At 30.7% G+C, this 18,618-nt stretch overlaps 5 protein-coding genes across 10 annotated transcripts; 3 read left to right on the plus strand and 2 right to left on the minus strand.

The window, feature by feature from the left end:
* The first annotated feature begins 32 nt into the window (after window positions 1-32).
* On the plus strand, window positions 33-4,219 carry LOC140675021 (protein CIP2A homolog L). Its single transcript, XM_072909019.1, has 11 exons — window positions 33-241; window positions 352-568; window positions 805-1,026; window positions 1,154-1,647; window positions 1,717-1,891; window positions 2,010-2,342; window positions 2,420-2,625; window positions 2,707-2,956; window positions 3,050-3,289; window positions 3,380-3,631; window positions 3,709-4,219. The coding sequence occupies exons 2-11, from the start codon at window positions 467-469 to the stop codon at window positions 3,934-3,936; spliced, it is 2,502 nt and encodes an 833-aa protein (XP_072765120.1). The 5' UTR covers window positions 33-241; window positions 352-466; the 3' UTR covers window positions 3,937-4,219.
* Window positions 4,172-9,891, minus strand: Mfs10 (major facilitator superfamily transporter 10). The gene is made up of 7 exons (XM_072909025.1): window positions 9,615-9,891; window positions 8,140-8,363; window positions 7,257-7,493; window positions 7,101-7,188; window positions 6,799-7,019; window positions 6,190-6,720; window positions 4,172-6,101 (listed from the first exon to the last, which is right to left on the minus strand). The coding sequence occupies exons 1-7, from the start codon at window positions 9,682-9,684 to the stop codon at window positions 5,979-5,981; spliced, it is 1,494 nt and encodes a 497-aa protein (XP_072765126.1). The 5' UTR covers window positions 9,685-9,891; the 3' UTR covers window positions 4,172-5,978.
* Window positions 9,892-10,094: 203 nt separating this feature from the next.
* Window positions 10,095-12,050, plus strand: Taf7 (TATA-box binding protein associated factor 7). Its single transcript, XM_072909026.1, has 7 exons — window positions 10,095-10,293; window positions 10,379-10,507; window positions 10,606-10,686; window positions 10,745-11,111; window positions 11,191-11,550; window positions 11,642-11,802; window positions 11,881-12,050. The coding sequence occupies exons 1-7, from the start codon at window positions 10,207-10,209 to the stop codon at window positions 11,902-11,904; spliced, it is 1,209 nt and encodes a 402-aa protein (XP_072765127.1). The 5' UTR covers window positions 10,095-10,206; the 3' UTR covers window positions 11,905-12,050.
* A 30-nt stretch (window positions 12,051-12,080) lies between these two features.
* Window positions 12,081-12,923, minus strand: Trs20 (trafficking protein particle complex subunit 2). Its single transcript, XM_072909043.1, has 3 exons — window positions 12,764-12,923; window positions 12,467-12,700; window positions 12,081-12,365 (listed from the first exon to the last, which is right to left on the minus strand). Exons 1-3 carry the CDS (start codon window positions 12,857-12,859, stop codon window positions 12,267-12,269), a joined length of 429 nt encoding a protein of 142 aa, XP_072765144.1. The 5' UTR covers window positions 12,860-12,923; the 3' UTR covers window positions 12,081-12,266.
* A 306-nt stretch (window positions 12,924-13,229) lies between these two features.
* On the plus strand, window positions 13,230-18,439 carry C1galta (Glycoprotein-N-acetylgalactosamine 3-beta-galactosyltransferase 1). Of its 6 annotated transcripts, XM_072909028.1 has the most exons (8): window positions 13,332-13,415; window positions 13,969-14,035; window positions 14,638-14,829; window positions 15,106-15,256; window positions 15,861-16,036; window positions 16,683-16,890; window positions 16,977-17,115; window positions 17,574-18,439. In XM_072909028.1, exons 4-8 carry the CDS (start codon window positions 15,226-15,228, stop codon window positions 18,115-18,117), a joined length of 1,098 nt encoding a protein of 365 aa, XP_072765129.1. In that variant the 5' UTR covers window positions 13,332-13,415; window positions 13,969-14,035; window positions 14,638-14,829; window positions 15,106-15,225; the 3' UTR covers window positions 18,118-18,439. The 6 variants fall into 6 exon arrangements, with proteins under 6 accessions (XP_072765130.1, XP_072765128.1, XP_072765129.1 ...); XM_072909029.1 differs by lacking the exon at window positions 13,969-14,035 and having other exon boundaries at window positions 13,230-13,358; XM_072909027.1 differs by lacking the exon at window positions 13,969-14,035 and having other exon boundaries at window positions 13,275-13,415.
* Window positions 18,440-18,618: the final 179 nt, after the last annotated feature.

An 18,618-nucleotide genomic window follows, 5' to 3' on the forward strand; every position in this document is an offset into this window, starting at 1 on the left:
GTGGACAAAATGGCTCGTCATACCATCATATGGCGTTTTCACATACGAGCTGTCATCTTTTTTTATTCCGATTAGTGACTACATTTCTAGTAACTTCTTTATCTATGCTATTCGTTGATTGGCCCACGTGACAACAATGGACGCGATTGGTCAATTTGAATCAGTCGGATCTTTAAAAATGGACGTCCACGATTCGAACCGATTCATCTCACGTCTGTTGGCTTTGTTTACCGATTCGAAGGTAACTATATAAAATGTCAAACTAGAAGTCATAATATTTTCTGGATAAATATCTCCGGTGCATGTTGACTTCTAATTGTGTGGATGCGTGATTTGTATTCGAAAACGCAGTGTTGGGCAGTGATATAAATTTTCGAGAAAACCTCGAGTTGTGTACTTGACACATTAGCTGGGAAGAGCGAGTCCTGTCAAATCTTTATACGTTCAAAATACTTGAAACGCAATAATGGAGAAGTATCAACACATGAGAGCATTTATAACAGCGGCCTTAGATTATTCCAAGCATCCCAGCGAAAGCGCTACATCCGCTATACAAAGAAGTCTTGGAGTAAATATTATAATATTGTTATATATATATATATATATATATATATATATATATATATATATATATATATATATATATATATATATATATATAATGTTATATATATATTGTTATATATATATATATATATATATATATATATATATAAATATTGTATCTATATTACTTAATTTTATTTTAAGAAGCACAAGATTGTAAACATAAGATATATTATTTCATAAATTTGTATATTTAAGGTAATAAGCGTGTCACTGGATCTAAGTGTATTTGATCCTGGAACTAACATAGCTGCAGAATTCTATGTGAGTCTGTACGAACTTATGAATTCTTTAGGATCACGGTCTACTTTAATCTGGAGCGCTGTAGATGTTCTACAAAATGCTTGCAGAAATATTCCTGCTAGACAATCACTTATTCATACATACAAATTTGCACCAATATTGGCGAGATTATTAGAGGTACAAAATATTAATATATTATTTTGTTATATAATAAATGTAATAAAATTCTATTATTTGTAGTAAGGTTTTTACAATAATTAAATTAATATTTGTTCCTTTTTTTTTTTTTTTGAAATATATATAGGCAAATTTGACAACTGAAAAAAGGATACGAGTATTAAAATTACTTCAGGAATTAACATATGGAATCAAGATATTGTGGCAAGAAGCGCATCTTCCATATTTAATCTCTACATTAACTCAATGGGTAATACAATCAAAGGAAGAAGAAATTATTGCGCTTTCTTTAGGAGTGTTGGTAAATCTGTGTCACAAAAATCTTCCAGCAGTCTATACATTGATGCGTACAATCAATACCAAAGCATTCATCAAAACATTATTGAAGCTCCAAGATCATGTTAATACTAGTGTGCAATGTTGCAAGCTATTGATTATATTGGAACCGACCAATACAAATATTTCTGAAAAATACATCATGAATTTTGCATCGCTAACTTTCACAAATCTTAAAACAGCGATGAAACAAAAGGACGTTTTATTAATGCGACATATTATTGACTTTTTCAATGACGTCGGACAAAATGAACATTCGCGAAATATATTACTTACATATTCAAAGTAAGTCTATCAAGTCAGAAATTTGTACAATATGTATAAGGATATTATATTTTTTTATATCGTCTATAGTTATGGCAGAGATGTAGAAAATATATTAGCCATTTTGGAAGAAAATACAGATCCGGAATGCGTCGCTCTTATGATGGAATTTTTACTGTCATTAGTGAAGCTAAAATTAGCTGCCTTAACTCCTTTATATCCTGCTTGTATAAGATCGGCTATGACATGGGTACCTGTGGAACAAGTATGAAACTTATTATTGCAATTTTTATTAATGCAGTTTGGGATACAAAAATAGTTGTAAAAAAATAATTAATAATTTAATATTTTAAAATTATTTAGTTTTTATCGAAAAATTGCAGGTGTGCTCTAAAGCTTTAGCACTCATACGAAGCATAATTATCGATTCACGGCGTACTAAGACTTCCGTCGAAGTTTTAACAGAAGTAGATCCGTCTGTTCTCATGCTCATAACGAACCCAGAAGATGAAACTAATGGAGAGAATGGAAGTCAAAGTGCAGAGATGGAAACAAAACAAGCTGAATTGATGCAACTGTTTCAAGAAATGATTAAAACTCCTACACTTAAGAAAAAAATTATGCAGTCGTTTAGCGAATACGCGATGCGCAGATTATTTAGTCGCATGCTAGATAATGAATTTTCCGCCGCTGGAGACTGGACCGGAAATTTCCAAGTATGTTATTTAATATAAAATGTATGTAAAAGAAAGAAAATTACAATTGTGTTAAATATATATTTTCAATTTTACAGAATGCTTCCACCAATCTTTATATTTATGCATTAGCCTTGACAGCAGACTTGGCGACAAGTTATTCCAATTGGTTGACATTGTATTCTGAATTACTTAGTAGGAAGCAAATACAAATGGTAATGGCGCTAGCATTATTCACTGGTGATGGGGAAGTGAAACAGAAAGTCTTGCAGTTAACATCATCAACTGGGTTTCCACAGGAATGGTAAGTATTTCACATAGTAAAAATGTGTGTTTAATATTTTCATTCAACACAGTAGTATATATGGAATTTCCGTTTGATAAGTGTTTCCGCAGTGGCAGTTTGCATGAAAGAATTAGAACCATTAATGTTAGTTCAAAGTACTAACAGCAATGTTTTGGAAGTCGCGAATAAAGCATCATTGAATTATACCGGGAATGAACTGGCACCATTATTTTCCATCACGCAAGAAGAACGCCTCGATGCATTCTTAGCCAAACTTGAATCAGCTTTTGAATCGAATCAGATAAGTGATATTCCGACGTCTGCGGTAATGGAATTATACGAATATAAGGTACCAATACAATTTTTTGTTTTCCCTTTTTTCATATTTATAATGTAACTTAGTACATTATATCTATATGCATTATAATTAATTTTACTAAAGTTAGCGACAATGAGACATTCTGAAAGGGCGATGCAATCGAGTTTAGAAGCGGCGAATAATCATGGTACCAGTCTTCAACACAGATTAGCACAAGTGATAGCTGAGTCCAGTAGATTACATCAATTATTGTTTGATACCCAGCAATGCTTGGAAGGAATAAAAGCTGAAAAATCTATCTTAACAGGAAAGCTTCACGAGATGGAAGATCAATCTAAGAAAGCCATTTTTATAAAAAAACAAGTTAGTATTTATTATAATCATGTAAAATATGCAGCTATAGAATTTTTTTAAATATAATACAGCCTCTGTACTTTTTTCTCATACTTGTAGGAGATTGAATCACTGAAAAAAATTGTGACAGAGAAATCGACAAATTTGAAACAGCTAAACGAGAAGTTAATGCAATGTACAAATGAATTAGAAGCTAATAACAATAAGATTAATACATTAAATATAAAAATTCAGGAATTAGACAACGAACGTTTAACTGCAGAAAAGAAAGCTACAGATATGGACAATAAAAATCATGAATTAAGTAAACTTTTACAAAAGATGAAAGATTCACTCGGCAAAAAAGAACAGGTACAATTAATTTTTCTTTTATTTCATTTGATTAAGAATGTTCTGTTAATTAATTACGCTCTTTATATGTTGTGTAGATTTTAGAGAAAAAAAATGCGGAAATAGAAACAAATCAAAATGATATATCTGCACTTAAACAAGAAATTCAACAAATTCAGCAAATGTTACGGACGCATGAGCAAACTATATCGGAAAAAGAAAGGGCTATTCAAAGAATGAAAACGGAATTGATAGATTTAAGTCGCATGCGAGATATGATCTTTGAGCTTACCGCAAAAAACAAGGATGATTTAAATTCAAGTTAGCATTTCTTTCTCGTTTGAAAAGTATAGTAATGAACGCGGAAAATGCATGTATGAGTTGGTCAATATAATTTTGATATTGTCTAACATTTTCATCTATAGACGTCTAATAATTTTCTATTGAATTTGTATTTTAATTCCTCACAACACAAATAGATGTAATATTTTTATCTTGGAAAATTTAAATAGAACAAATTAATAAAATAAAAGAATAGAAAAATTTTACAAAAATGGTGCAATATATGTATATACATATATATTTTAACATTAAAATTTATTGAATGGATGAGTGATAAGAACATGATTAAAAAATTTATGTATAAATAATTGATTATTGTTATCACTTATTTAGACATGATTAATACATTCGGAAAATGTTTTTGTACGTTTATCCACATAGAAGACTACTCTAATATTTCTCTCGCAAATTAAAATATGATTATGTGTCATTTTGCATACACGCATTATGCAAATGTTTTATTCTTAAAAATATCATTTGAAGATGTGTGATATATCCATGCAATATGTTCCATACAAATACTCATCTATCGTGCTAGATACAATTTCTAATAATTTCTATTTCATCTTGATATATTTGGAATAAAATTTCCATAAATTATACATGTATCCCTGTTTTTAATGACAAAATCATTTATTTGCTTTCATATATTATTTCATATTCTTTTCACTGTCAGAAATATATATTTTGATGACATATTAACATTCCATAGAATAAATTCCACTTACATAATTTTTACACAATATTAATTATTTATCTTGCTTATTCTCTTCAGCATTATAAATAAATAATACCTTTATTTTTACAAAAACAATAAATTAACGATATTTAAAATATTTAGAAATTATATATATTTTTTTAAAATTATATAAATAAACAACATATATAATTATTTTTAATATCCATGTTGCTAATAATTTTAATAATTAATTGCTTCTCTGTAGTCTATCACTCATATCATGATTTTTATATATCAGATAATAAAACATGTGTACATATAGCTGATTTCATGTGTGAATGTTTCATCTATTGTATGTATTGTCATGTACATGTGTGTATGTGAGATGTACATACATTTAGTAGAATATTTGCAAAATTAAATACTATTTTTTTATATAATGGAAAATATCTCATGTTATAATACAATCAAGAGATTTTATATGCAAAAAATATATTTAAAAAAAATATAAAGTTCTTCACAAGTTTATTTTAGAAAAAATTAACATTAAAATTAAAGATCATTTATTACTTTTTTATACGTTGATGATTTTCAATAACTTTGTATTGTACTTCATTGAATTGTCTGGAAAAAAGCTATGCAAAGCTATACCCTATCGAAAAAAATTAAATAATCTTAATATTTTACATATAACTTTCAATAATTTGTTTTAATGAAATTTAAAGTTATTTTTTTTTTGTTCGAAAAACTAAGTTTTGAACATTTTATTCTACTTTTTTCAATTTACTTTTTTTACACATATAATTTTTTCCTTCCTAATAATATCATCCCATATCAATTGCAAGAAAGACAGATACCTACTATATCAAACTTAAGATTTGTATTTACTTAATTTCTTCAGGAAATTGCAGATATTTTTAACCGGACTCATATATTCAATGTCATCTGAATCTGGATTAAAAGCAAAATTGGGAGTAAAAAAATATAACAATTTAAATTATCTGAAGCAGAGGCCATACGGGCGACGCTTATCTATAAAATTATCACGTGTTAGCAGAAATGGATAATACTGAAATACGCCTCATTTGTCATTGTATGTATCACCTAATGATAAATACGATTAGACTATAAAACTTTAGAAAAGAAAAATTAACAAACGTTAAATTATTCTACAAAAAATAATCAGTAATATCTATACATTCTATACCGAACATATACATATTTTGTACCAAGTATTATAAAAAAATTCATCATTGGTCAGCTAAATTAAAACGTACTGTGTGCAATATGATTAGAAAATATATTATTTTCCACGTTTAATATCGCGTCTCTAATGCGATATTGTCATCAACTACCACCTTTACTCCACGGCTGTTCAGTGGCAGATGCAAATAATAAATAGAAGCAATTGGTAGTCATGTTTATTCCTGCTGCCATCCAGAACACTGTATGCCAGCGTGCAAGAGTCTCCTGCAATGCAAATTGAAAAATGTATATACATATTTGTATCTCGATAAGCAAATTTGAAACGTAGAATATTCGACGAATATATATTTACGTGTCCCTCTACTATACTGCCGATAACGTAAGGCGCCAAGAAGCCACAGGCGTTTGCCGCGGCATTCGTCAATCCGTACAAAGTTCCCGCATAACGGGGCGCTAAAGCGATATGATTCATCTGATTTCCGGCGTACACCGCACCCTGAAGAGAGCCTAGTCCCGCGAGCATCAGCATCACAGTCATACGATCGCATCCCGCCCAAATAGCACCGACGAAACTGAGACTGGGCCCTAACGAGGCGACCGTGTTCCACAGTTTGAAGGAAGTTAAAGGTGAGATCATACGACGAGCGAGAAGCGCGTCCGCAAAGCTCGAGACACCGAGCCCCACCAACCAGGCGCTTAAATAAGGTAACGCCGAAAGAAATGCGTTCTGTTGCACATTCAAATGCAGAATCTTGTCCATATACGTCGGCAGTTCGGTCAAAAGAGTGTAGAACGCCCAGGATTGACCGCATTGCGTAATGGTAATGGCCCAAATGGGCAAAGATGTGAAGACAGACAGCCAAGGTACTCCCGGATCGTCATTCTATTAGAATTATATTTGTTTGTTAAACCAAACTCACTGATATAGTATGTGCGTTTGAATATTAAATGTAATACTGACCTCGTCTTTTTTCTCAACACTAGCTTCGATATACGCCTTCTCGGAAGGATCGATTTTCGTATGTTGCGAAGGAGTATCGTATATAAATATCAACCAGAATGCGTACCATATGAGACCAAGTCCTCCGAATAAATAAAATGCAAGTGGCCAACCACCCCATAATTCTAATGAACACAACCAGCCGCTCACTGGTAACGAAACGACAGTTCCAAAATTTGCACCTGAAAAACAAAGTATCATAAGTATTCTTGAGCAGTTTATCAGAGATGAAGGAAGAAAGGGAAGGACAAAAAATTATTAACCTGCATATACTATAGCAGCAAATTTACTTCTCTCCAATGGTGGTACCCAATGCGCCAGCATACTATGCATCGCAGGAAATGTTACTCCCTGTATTATAAAAAAAAAAAATATTAATTGCATGCGTGTCACATCTTGTAAAAAATAAAAAAAATTACCTCAGTGAAACCTTCTGCGACCCGTACAACTAGAAACGGTATTAGACCCCAATACGCCGCGAACGGACTTATCACTGTCAGAACAGCAGTCAGAAATACTCCCAGACCATAAATTAGCTTGCCGCCCATTTTTTCGGCCATTCTACCACCCGGAACATTTGTCGTTACGTAGCCAAGAAAGAAAGCACCCAGTATGATACCTTGAGTCTTCTCTGTCCAAGCAAATTCTCCCGCGCTCTAAAATATATATCAAAAATTATTTCAAATTATGTATAATAAAGTAATAAAGAAATATAATAATAAAATAAAAAATAGAAAAATAAAGATTCTTTTAATAATAATTAAAAGTTAAAAAAGACAATGTTATTTCTAATTATTAAAAAATTTATAATATATTAATTAAGAAACTTATAATATATAAATAGCTTCTTATTTTTCAGATATTAATAAAACAAATTTATTTTTTGAAAATAATAGATTTTATGATGACGTTATGACGTTGCATAAATATTTAATGAAATAACTGAAAATAAGAAGTGAAAAACTATCTAATAGAGTCATGATAGTAATTTTATTATTATAAATAGCTCATATATGATGTTAATGACTCAAATTGTAAAGTGTAAAAACATCTAAAATATGAGTAAGAAACAGATATGTATATTATGTTATAAAGAATAATATCATGGAATGTATACATGTATAAGTTATATCTCTCATTGTCAGTCATATAACATAAGATAAAAGCTTGGATGACTAATGTCAAGTGATAATTAATATCTAAATGACCTAATGAAATAATCTTCATTTAAAATACATGTAAAGTAACAATATAAGCTGATATGATTGATGTAACTATTTCCAAAAATGACAATAAACCTACTGGTATAAAAGTTCCATTTATTGGCTTAGTTTTGGGACAAACATCACTAGTATCATTGTCCTCAGTATGTGGTATCGCAGTCTGATTAACCATGGAGACAATGGCTACTGATAAATTGACCCTCATAGCATACACAAGGGCAAAACCAAGAAAACCTAGGAAACCCAGTGTATGGCGTGCTTTTATGCATGATTTAGTATCTGCTGGAATCTGCAATGTATTCACTGAAAAAATAATAATTATTATTATAAATAATTAAATAAATTAATAATAAATATAAATAAAAATAAATAAAAATAATAAATATAATTATATTGCCAATAAAATAACTAAGATATATATTATTTAAGATATTATTTATAAACAATCATAAAAAATAAATTTTTGAGTTATTTCATGCCTTTTTAAGTGTCTTTTAATTTTAATATGTACTAAAAATAAAACTGATTTACTTCAGTATATTTGTCTGCTTACAGAATGACTAACAATAAAAGTTGTATTACATATGAGAAATATTGTCATTAAGAATTTAATTTTGTTGGAGGTTCAAGTGAATGAAAATAATATATGCTTCAAAAACAATTTAATAATATGATGCAGAAAATAAATTCTAGTGCTTTTCTAATAACAAATACGAAATTTAGCCTATCTCAAACTTTGCCTTGAGCAAAAGGTTTTAACGTAAATTTTTTAAATTCTAACACCATACAATTTTAGTTTTTACTTTTTGCTCTTAGCGTAAGAACTTTTAGAATGCTTCTGTTCGTTTGTGTTTAATACTAAAAGTTTTTTACCTAGTATAACAATAATTTTCTTATCTTATCAACTTGGGTAAAAATAAATTCTTCCAACAAATTTTAATGTTGATTATCCTATACAAATTATTGAATGATTAAGGTAACCAAAATTTGGCTCTAATTTTATCTATTTATTTCTTTAAAATTACAAGAAATTTGTCAAAAAAATGTTAATAGCATTGTATATCTCTTCCTATAATATTATACTACTAATATTTTCAAAACAATTATGTTTATCATTGTTAATTATAATTTCTTTAACATAGCATCATTTAAAGATATGACCAAAATATGGACTCGATAAATTATAAAAAAAAATTTTGCTTATCTAAACCAAATTTAAAGCATGTAACTTGCATGTATTGGTAAGAAAATAAAAAAGTGTCACGACTTGACACTTGAATGATCTTATATGTTATTATTAACGCTATTATAGTCTTATAAAAATATAAACTATTCTTATTATTTGCAATATCTGTAATCAGAATAGCTTTTCTTTGAATTGTCATTATAATGTCATCTCTTTGTTTCCAAACAACACATCACGATAACGCTCTGACATGAGGCAAGCGTCCCTGTCATTTGCGCGAGGAGCGATATGCAATTACGTAAATGATAGATAATATTATACAAGAATGCGGATGTTGTTTAAAAGAAAAAAAAAAAGATTAAACAAACCTCGCTCCAGAGAATCGTTGACGCAAAGCGGTTGATCGTCTCTAGAGACGCTCGGGTCCAGGACTTCCATGATGCCTGTCAACGTTCGCGTCGTTGTCGACTTTATCCGTTCTAAGCTTATCTCACGCTTTCACAATGACTCACTACCGTTCTAGGCATCGAAATTACGTTTTTCTTACGCTCCCTCCAACGCATCCGTCAGAGCAATAGCAGGTCATTACGGCCGCGTTGTTACAGCCCCGAGAAGGGAGATTGGACCTGTCACTCGTCCGTACGAATGATTGTGGGATAAATGGTGGGGCAAATCCCACGCATGCGCAACGAGTTCGCCATAGACTCTATAAATATATAGATTGAGCACAACCGCTCACGTCGACCGATGCCTAGGAATTTTTACTACACCAGACGCGATTGACCAATCAGAGAGATCTGTGCCAAATCGAGATATAACTTTGATATCACATCTTTATATATTCTATGGAAGAATAGTGCAAGGATTTCATTCCGTATTTTATTTGTGTACATACGTCGGATTGAAGAGATGAGATTTCGGACTCGTCGTTTTTTACAAATTGCATAAAATTCGAAGAACATGAATCGTCATCCAAACACCGACTACAAAAGCCGCAATGAACCGCAAGTTGAATTGGAAAGTCAATTTATTTTGCGACTGCCACCGGTATATTTCTTGTATTTTTTGATGTAATTTCATGCAGATATGAAAATCAAAGATTGTAAGTAATCAGCTGTTTATTCTTTTCAAGGAACCCTCTCGAGGACTAAGAGAAGCGTTACGTAGTAATTTACCTTTAAAAGACAGGTTGATGATAAAATTAGAAAATGATATGCGTTATGGTGAAGTCAGATTTGATCACTGGCTGCTTCATGCTAAGGTTAATCTTATCATTATCATATATTATTTGATTGAGATCATTGAACTATAATTTGTGTATGGATGTAAATTTGTTTATGTAATAAAATTTTTATTTAGGTTGTGGATCTACCAACAATAGTGGAATCTTTGAAAACGATTGATAACAAAAGCTTTTATAAAACTGCCGATATATGCCAGGTAAGCTAAAAGAATATTAAAACATTTTGTATTTTATAATGCTTTTTCTGATCTTCAGATGCTGATTTGTAAAGAAGAAGATGATCATACTGCAACTGATGAAGAATCTCCTGTTAAGCAGAAGAAGAAAGATCCAAACAAGGTTGATAAAAAATTTCTTTGGCCTCATGGTATAACACCGCCCAGTAAAAATGTAAGACGTAGGAGGTTTAGAAAAACTTTGAAGAAGAAGTATGTAGAAGCACCTGAGATCGAGAAGGAAGTTAAACGTTTATTACGAGAGGACAATGATGCTGTTAATGTTAAGTGGGAAGTAATATGTGAGGATGAAGATCAGTCAAAACCTAGTAAAGTATCATCATCTGGCACAGTTAAAAGTAAACGAGAAAATATTAATGGAAATACATCTCAGAGTCTGGATGTTGGTGAGCGATGATTTATAAGTAGTTTGTAAAAAAAAAATATATAAAAACCGATATTTATACTTTATAATTTATATTCCAGCTGAACACGACATATTTGGTGAAGCTGTGAGCGATAGCGAAGATGACGATGAAGAGGCAAATATAAACGTGATGGAACTAGATGAGAATAGTCATCTTACGGCGGAGAGTAGAATTTCAGACTCGAATTCTATGCAAGCTGCATATTCTGAAAGATCAAGCAATAATGCGACGACGAGCAGCGGATTAGTTACTGAATTTAGTAAAGAAATGTTTCAAAACGATAACAATGGTGATGCGGAAGCTGAGAAGCAACAGGATGATGCTACTTCAACAAAAACTCCAAAATTGGAACAATTTCACACGGAATATATTATTCCGGATAATTACACGGAATCGCCACCGGTATCCGTATCTAAAGGTTATTTTTCAATCAATGTTATTTGCATCTATGAGGACAATATAAAATATCTATGTTTAATATCAATATCTTTAACTTTTATGAAAAATAGATTCGCGTCTTGCTACTCTTCACGCAGAACTGGCAGAACTACGGCAAAGAAGACAACAGCAGGAGATTGAAATAGCTAATATTGAAAATGTCAAACTGAGACAACGTTTCCAGGAGATTTTAGATAACTTGTTAACTCAAGAAATGCAAAAAGTACAAGAGGTAATGAAAATAATATATATATATATATCATTTGTTCTGACTTGCAAATATATCTATATATTTTTTTTTACATTTCAGATACAAGATCTAGAACTGGAATAGAAAATGTATATATCACATAAATTATAAATTTCAAAATTATGTTTTAAAATATTTTGCTATTCCTTTCCTCATGTATGAATGAGAAATCATATATGAATGTAATGATATTTATTATAAATAATTGAAATATATAAACTTACCAATTATAGCTCATACTTTTTTAAATATTGTTTAATATTTTAAAAAATCATTCAATATTAACGATACATAATTCTTCAAAGTATATACATATATACTTATGATTTTTATCAATAATATATTCTGTAATATATACAGAGAATATTTTAAATAAAATATGAAGAAAAATTAGTTATAAACATCCTTATTTTTAACTTGTTTTTGGCAGCAATTGTTATATAAGTTTATGAAGATAAGTATTTTCTGCCATATAACTGTGCCTTTTTCTCAAATCCTACAGACTTGATAGGAGTATTTAACTTGTAGAATGGATTCATAGAGTACTGAAACAGAGGAATGTATCGATATAAAAATCTATCCACCGATAAAACTATTGTAATAATTAAATAAGAATGAATAAATCTCCAACAAATTATCAAACTACCTTTATATAAGTCTCGTACATTTCGTTGAAGAAGTTTTTAATCCCATCCTCGTTCTTACTGTCATGTACCATGACAAATCGTATGTGAGTCGCTGTCACGAAAGCGCTGACGAACCATTGATTAAACTTATCTACGACTTTCAGATGCATGTTCGTCGTTTTCCACGTGTGCTCGTCCACAAGGTCGAGCGCCGCATGAGCGATGAATTGATTTAAATGCGAATGATCCTCTTTCTAGAAGAAAAAAAATAAATATAATAATAAATCCGAAAATTAAGTCAAAGACAGCAAACTAACCTTCGCGTCCTCTCTCTTTCCTGAATTATTGAATTCTATCTCGAATAATGGATTGTCGGCGTGGCCGACAATCACGAAATAATAATTGGCAGTCATCTCGCGAGCGACAATTAATCACAATCAATTATTCACATCATGAGCCTCTTCTGTCAATCAAAAACAATCAACACTGTACGTGACAGTACACATCGTCGGATCGTTAATACTTTTGACAGGGCCTGTACGCGCGCGAGTTGGACGACGTCGCACGTGAGACGTGAGTAAGCTTCCTGTCATCGATCACCGTCACCGTGTGCGTGTGTAATTAGCCTGATCCGTGGAAAATAGCAGAGTACAACAATCCAGGGAATCCGTGAAAATCGCGGGCTAACGATCACGTCTGCCCAGCGGCGAAGGAGAGGAAGATGATTCTGACAGACGTGTAATCTCCCTCGGTGTTAATAATGAAGAGATTGCGCGTCGCGTCGCGTCGCATCGCGCGATACGACGACAACACGCACACACGCATCATTTTGGACGCCGTATCGCCGTCACCACCTCCGACGCTTCCTCCCTCGAACGAGCGATACGGGATGTTATCGGCCGCTTATTAACAGTAAGTCGTGAGTCGGAATGGAGACGTCGGCCTCGGTAATCGGATCCTTTCGAACCGGTGCGTATACACACTTACACACACATACACACGCACGTACATAACGCATACTCGAGAGACGCGCATCGCTGATCTTTATCTTTACTGAATGCACGCCAGAGTGCCTTTTATTCATGCATCGCAAAAATGTTCGCGGAATAATATCGTTGGAATCCTTACAGAATTCCGCGAAGAGAGACAGTCGGCCACCGTTTGACAGCTTATACGGATATACATGTTAATTTCTTAATCTATAATTGATCTCCCAACTAATGACACTTAATTTCTACGTATCCGACACATATCGATAAAGTAAACACGGTTTCATAAATAAGAAGGAAAATGAGTTGTGTGAATGCCGGATGCATCTAAAGTATATATTAAGTTTTTCCAATTAATTGCGCGCGATTCTCACACGATAAGGAAACACGATAAGCAACGTGGAATTATCAGTGATAAATAATACAGCTTATGAATTGTTCAATACGCATGGTGCAAAGTTGAATGCAGATTTATACAAGCACAAATTTTCTTACTTCTTTTATAACTGAAAATAATCTTTTATAATTTTTAGAGTGTCAGTCATATAATTTTAACAAGAAGGACAAGAGATAAGAAATCATAAGAGCAAGATAAAAAACGTGATGACTCGCAGGATAAATTTTGTATCATATATTACTTTTTTTTGCCCCACTTAATTTTTATCATCAATATATATTTTTAATATATCTACTTTTTTAAGGAAATAATGTATCTATAAGACATTTTGATTACTTGATACAAGTAACTTTGTATTAAAAATTCTATTATTTATTATTTTGTATGTTTCATCTCCATTATTGCATTGCATAATTGTAGGCTACTGGATATTTGTGGGATATTAGAAATTTGCATATTTCTTATGTCGATTATCTACAAACATTGAGCATATACGCCAATGCCTTTGTTATAAATTGCTTGCCTACTTGAAGATAATATTTCATTCGTCTCAGCAGTATGCGGAGAGTGCTTAGCAGTAAAGAGATAAAGAGCTGCATGTCACGTGAAAAATTATTTGTTGTGAATTGTTAATATATTAGAGAGTTAATATATTAGATAATTGTATATATTAGAGAAATCTATATAAAAATTAATTGTATATTGTTACTATAAAGTAATATTATTTTCAAGTGGCTTTATCACTTTTTATTAGATTATCTAATGATATGCCTCTTCATGTTTTCATAATTGTTTTTTATTTCAGATCTCTGAATCAAAGAGATTGCAATATATCAAATAATAAAAACTTATTAATATTACCAATCTCTTGATTAAAAACAAGACAAGAAATGTGGGCTACAAAGATTATTTATGTTTTGTGATAAAAAAGCTTAATATAAGCTTAAAACATGGCCTTGAAGAGTGTATTATCTTATCAGAACATTCCGTTTATCAAGTATGTATTTGAATTATAAGATATAGAATTTAATCCCATATAAGTAATATAAAAGCTATTACCTATTGATATTGAATATTGGTACAACGTTAATCTACTATTATATTAAGCAATAAACCTAAAAAAATAAATTAAAAATTAAAGAGAATTGATAACATAGATATAAATAATATAAATATCGTATTTTAGATATTTCTTGTATTCCATGTAAATAGTTAATGCAACTTTTTTATAAAATTAATCACAAGTACTAATTGTATGCTTTTAATATTACAGGAAGCAGTAATAAAGTATCAGTAATATCATGCATTTTTAATAATAAAAATGGATGCAAAGAAAATCGTAATTCATAGTGAAGCATATTATTGAGTTAAATCGCAATTTGTATTATATATCATGGTGCAGCAGCGGCTTCCTAGTTTTGATGGTAAGTGTCTGCTTATCTATTTGTAAATAAATTTACATTTGAGTCTGTTTCTCCCATAAGAAGATATCCAATTTTATTTAAAAATCAAAATAGGACCATACTTTGTACTTTTTATTTATACTAATATATTGTAAAAAATTAATTCGTATTAAGATATTAGAATCTTGTTCATTAATTATTTGTCATGTAAAATACAAACGTGATTAGTAGTATAACACAAACACTGTACATAACAAATGACGTATATTTGAATTACAAATATGGAAACTTGAGCAAATTTTTTAAAACAAAACAATACTTTTAAAATAATTTACATAGATAGACTTACTTACTCTCACATTTTTCTTGTCTAGATAATAAAAGAGATTTTTTTTTGTTGAGAATATGACAATTCACGTAAATGAAATTACTAAAATTAAAAAAATAATTTTTTACGTTACATATCTTTCATCCTAAAACTCAAATTTTAAAATATTAAAGCGTGCAAAATGTTTAGAGATATTAATAATGGATAGAGCTATTTGATTATGTTAAATTATAGTTTATAAGTATGAATTCAGTCTGAAAATATAATTTTATAGTTTACATTTATTTAAATTCATAGGTGGTCGAAGTGGACGGCGTTTTATATTGACACTCGCTGCTGGAATCGCTTTTGGCTTTCTGTCAGCATGTCTGCTTATTACATCCACAAGAGATGTACCACATATTTTCAAATGGATGCCAAGTAGTTCTGCTCTTTCTAAAGATCCTCATCATTATTCAGAACTCGAGTCAGAGGTATGCAAAATTGTTTCGAATAAACTTTTAAGAAATTGTTATGTCATTTAAATAATATGAAATTAGCTAGTAAAAGATTAATTTCTTGTATAATAACACATTTTTTATTTGAAAATTTTAATTTTTCCAATATGACAAACATCATATTTCATAAATTTTAATAATCATGGAAATTAAATATCTGAAATTTAAAAAAAGCTAGAGTTAAGTGTATAAAATTGACAATGAATTCTCGTTTAAAAAAAATTCTGACTAAAACCATTGAATTACAGTTTAATCACAAATTCAGGTTTTAATTAGACTAAATTTGATAATTGAGTGATAAAAATATCTTTAAAAAAACTAATATAATTAATATAACTGTTTCTAAATCTTAAATTTTTTAAATTTTATAGATATCCGAATTTTTGTAAATATCATATTTATAAAAATTGACATTCGCTAATTACATATATGTCAATTTTTAAAGAATGACCGAATCAAAAAACTAAATAAGGAAAAATATTTGAAAATATTTTTCTTAACTGTAGAAACATCTGTTCAAACAGATGAAGTTTGTCATATTTTTATAATCATTATTCAGTATGATTGTGTATGGAATGATTTTTATTTATTAAATTCCTGATTGTCTCTGATAATTCAACAGATTGGTCCTGAAACAGAAGTGAAATTTCATGGTGAAGATGAAGATTTTCACAAAGGAGAGGATAAGATAGCTCAGGATATGGCGAAGAAAGTGCGTGTCCTTTGTTGGATTATGACTGGTCCAAAGAATCATCAGAGTAAGGCTCGTCACGTGAAAGCGACGTGGGGAAAACGCTGCAACATACTTTTGTTCATGAGTTCTGCGGAAGGTAACATTTTAAAAAGATAGGAATAAAAGTTGTAATACAAGCAAAAAGTGTTACGTGTTATGACAGTATATGTCATTTATTTTCAGATGCTAGTTTACCTACTATAGTTCTGCCAGTAAAGGAAGGTAGAGATAATCTGTGGGCGAAAACCAAAGAAGCGTTCAAATATGCTTACGAAAAGTACAAAGACAAAGTAGATTGGTTCATGAAAGCTGATGATGATACGTAAGTATTGTGTGCCCCTATGTGTGTAATTTTTATTAATATATAATCACAAATGTACAATGACAACTCTTTATTGGCAAGCTTTATTTGATATTAATAATCAAAACGGATATGGAATGTATATTGAAAAAAATTTAGAAAAAAAAGGTTTCAATTATAAATTTTTCAAAGTATATATAGACATCAATAACAATTTTCTTTATAATTTTCATTGAGATTTTCAAACATTTATATCGAGATTATTTTATATGCATTAATGAACTAAAAAGATAGAAGGAAGGAAGTAAAGATAAAATCTAAAGAGAGAGAGAGAGAGAGTTAATATGCATCTACCCAAGTATTTATGTGCATATCATGTTTTAACTCATACAATTGATAAGATAAAATTAATAAAAGTATACTACATATTATAGTACATGTGTATGCAATCGCAACTGAATTTTTAAATTTATTTGCAGGTATGTAGTAGTGGAAAATCTGCGATACATGTTATCATCCTACAATCCAAACTCGTCACTATATTTTGGCTGCAGATTTAAGCCTTTCGTGAAGCAAGGTTACATGAGCGGTGGTGCAGGATATGTACTTAGTAAGGAAGGTTTACGTAAATTCGTGGAAGTCGGCTTACCCGATAAAACCAAATGTCGACCGGACAATGGTGGCGCGGAAGACGTAGAGATGGGAAAATGCCTTGAAAAGATCGGTGTACGAGCGATGGACACTAGAGATCCTCATGGACGGGGTAGATTCTTTCCATTCGTGCCAGAGCACCACTTGATACCCAATCATGTGGATAAGAACTTCTGGTATTGGAAGTATATCTACTACGATACCAAGGATGGCTTAAACTGCTGTTCGGATAGCGCGGTTTCATTTCATTACGTGTCACCGAACATGATGTACGTTCTCGAATATCTAATTTACCACCTGAGACCGTACGGCATCAATCACGGCCTCGAAAAATCATTTGCGGATCGACCGTCAACGTTGACCGAATACTAGTCTGTACACTGTAGTATAAATAGATAGTAAGATTCTTCGTTTTATACACGATACTAGTCCATTCGAGCCAACGATACGAGTGTAATATGTTCTCAGAGGAAAAAAAAGTGTGATATATCGTACTTCTTAGATAAATGAACTCTTTATATACGTATCTATGTTAGTTGGGGGATGATGCTATAGAGCCATAATAAATATAACTATAGCGCAAAATGAAAGGGAAAGGAAATATATATTGCAAGCACAATAGATATACTCCTTCAGGAAAATCATAGTTTTGTCGATTTTTATAACACAATCACTTTTTAAATTTTATAAGATATAGATGTAATAATTTCATATAGCCGTAAGCGCTTCTAATCTTGAACAATATATATATATATATATATATATATATATATATATATATATATATATATATATATAAAATTATATACAATATCATTATATATAAAGTTAACTGCACAGAAAGAGAACAAATTTCATATTTTATTACCAATG

The sequence above is a fragment of the Anoplolepis gracilipes genome, chromosome 17 (assembly GCF_047496725.1).
Source record: "Anoplolepis gracilipes chromosome 17, ASM4749672v1, whole genome shotgun sequence".
Classification (NCBI taxonomy): Eukaryota; Metazoa; Arthropoda; class Insecta; order Hymenoptera; family Formicidae; genus Anoplolepis; species Anoplolepis gracilipes.

Excerpts from the sequence above, each read along its gene's own strand:
- LOC140675021 (XM_072909019.1), top strand. The coding sequence starts at position 467 with ATGGAGAAGTATCAACACATGAGAGCATTTATAACAGCGGCCTTAGAT. Across the intron at positions 1,027-1,153 it reads TATTGGCGAGATTATTAGAG|GCAAATTTGACAACTGAAAA; the intron begins GTACAAAATATT and ends AAATATATATAG. Across the intron at positions 1,892-2,009 it reads CATGGGTACCTGTGGAACAA|GTGTGCTCTAAAGCTTTAGC; the intron begins GTATGAAACTTA and ends GAAAAATTGCAG.
- Mfs10 (XM_072909025.1), bottom strand. The coding sequence starts at position 9,684 with ATGGAAGTCCTGGACCCGAGCGTCTCTAGAGACGATCAACCGCTTTGC. Across the intron at positions 8,364-9,614 it reads CAACGATTCTCTGGAGCGAG|TGAATACATTGCAGATTCCA; the intron begins GTTTGTTTAATC and ends TTATTTTTTCAG. Across the intron at positions 7,020-7,100 it reads TGCTGCTATAGTATATGCAG|GTGCAAATTTTGGAACTGTC; the intron begins GTTAATAATTTT and ends TTTGTTTTTCAG.
- Taf7 (XM_072909026.1), top strand. The coding sequence starts at position 10,207 with ATGAATCGTCATCCAAACACCGACTACAAAAGCCGCAATGAACCGCAA. Across the intron at positions 10,508-10,605 it reads ACTGGCTGCTTCATGCTAAG|GTTGTGGATCTACCAACAAT; the intron begins GTTAATCTTATC and ends ATTTTTATTTAG. Across the intron at positions 11,803-11,880 it reads AAATGCAAAAAGTACAAGAG|ATACAAGATCTAGAACTGGA; the intron begins GTAATGAAAATA and ends TTTACATTTCAG.
- Trs20 (XM_072909043.1), bottom strand. The coding sequence starts at position 12,859 with ATGACTGCCAATTATTATTTCGTGATTGTCGGCCACGCCGACAATCCA. Across the intron at positions 12,701-12,763 it reads GAAAGAGAGAGGACGCGAAG|AAAGAGGATCATTCGCATTT; the intron begins GTTAGTTTGCTG and ends TTTTTCTTCTAG. Across the intron at positions 12,366-12,466 it reads TGTACGAGACTTATATAAAG|TACTCTATGAATCCATTCTA; the intron begins GTAGTTTGATAA and ends CCTCTGTTTCAG.
- C1galta (XM_072909029.1), top strand. The coding sequence starts at position 15,226 with ATGGTGCAGCAGCGGCTTCCTAGTTTTGATG. Across the intron at positions 15,257-15,860 it reads GCGGCTTCCTAGTTTTGATG|GTGGTCGAAGTGGACGGCGT; the intron begins GTAAGTGTCTGC and ends TTAAATTCATAG. Across the intron at positions 17,116-17,573 it reads ATGAAAGCTGATGATGATAC|GTATGTAGTAGTGGAAAATC; the intron begins GTAAGTATTGTG and ends ATTTATTTGCAG.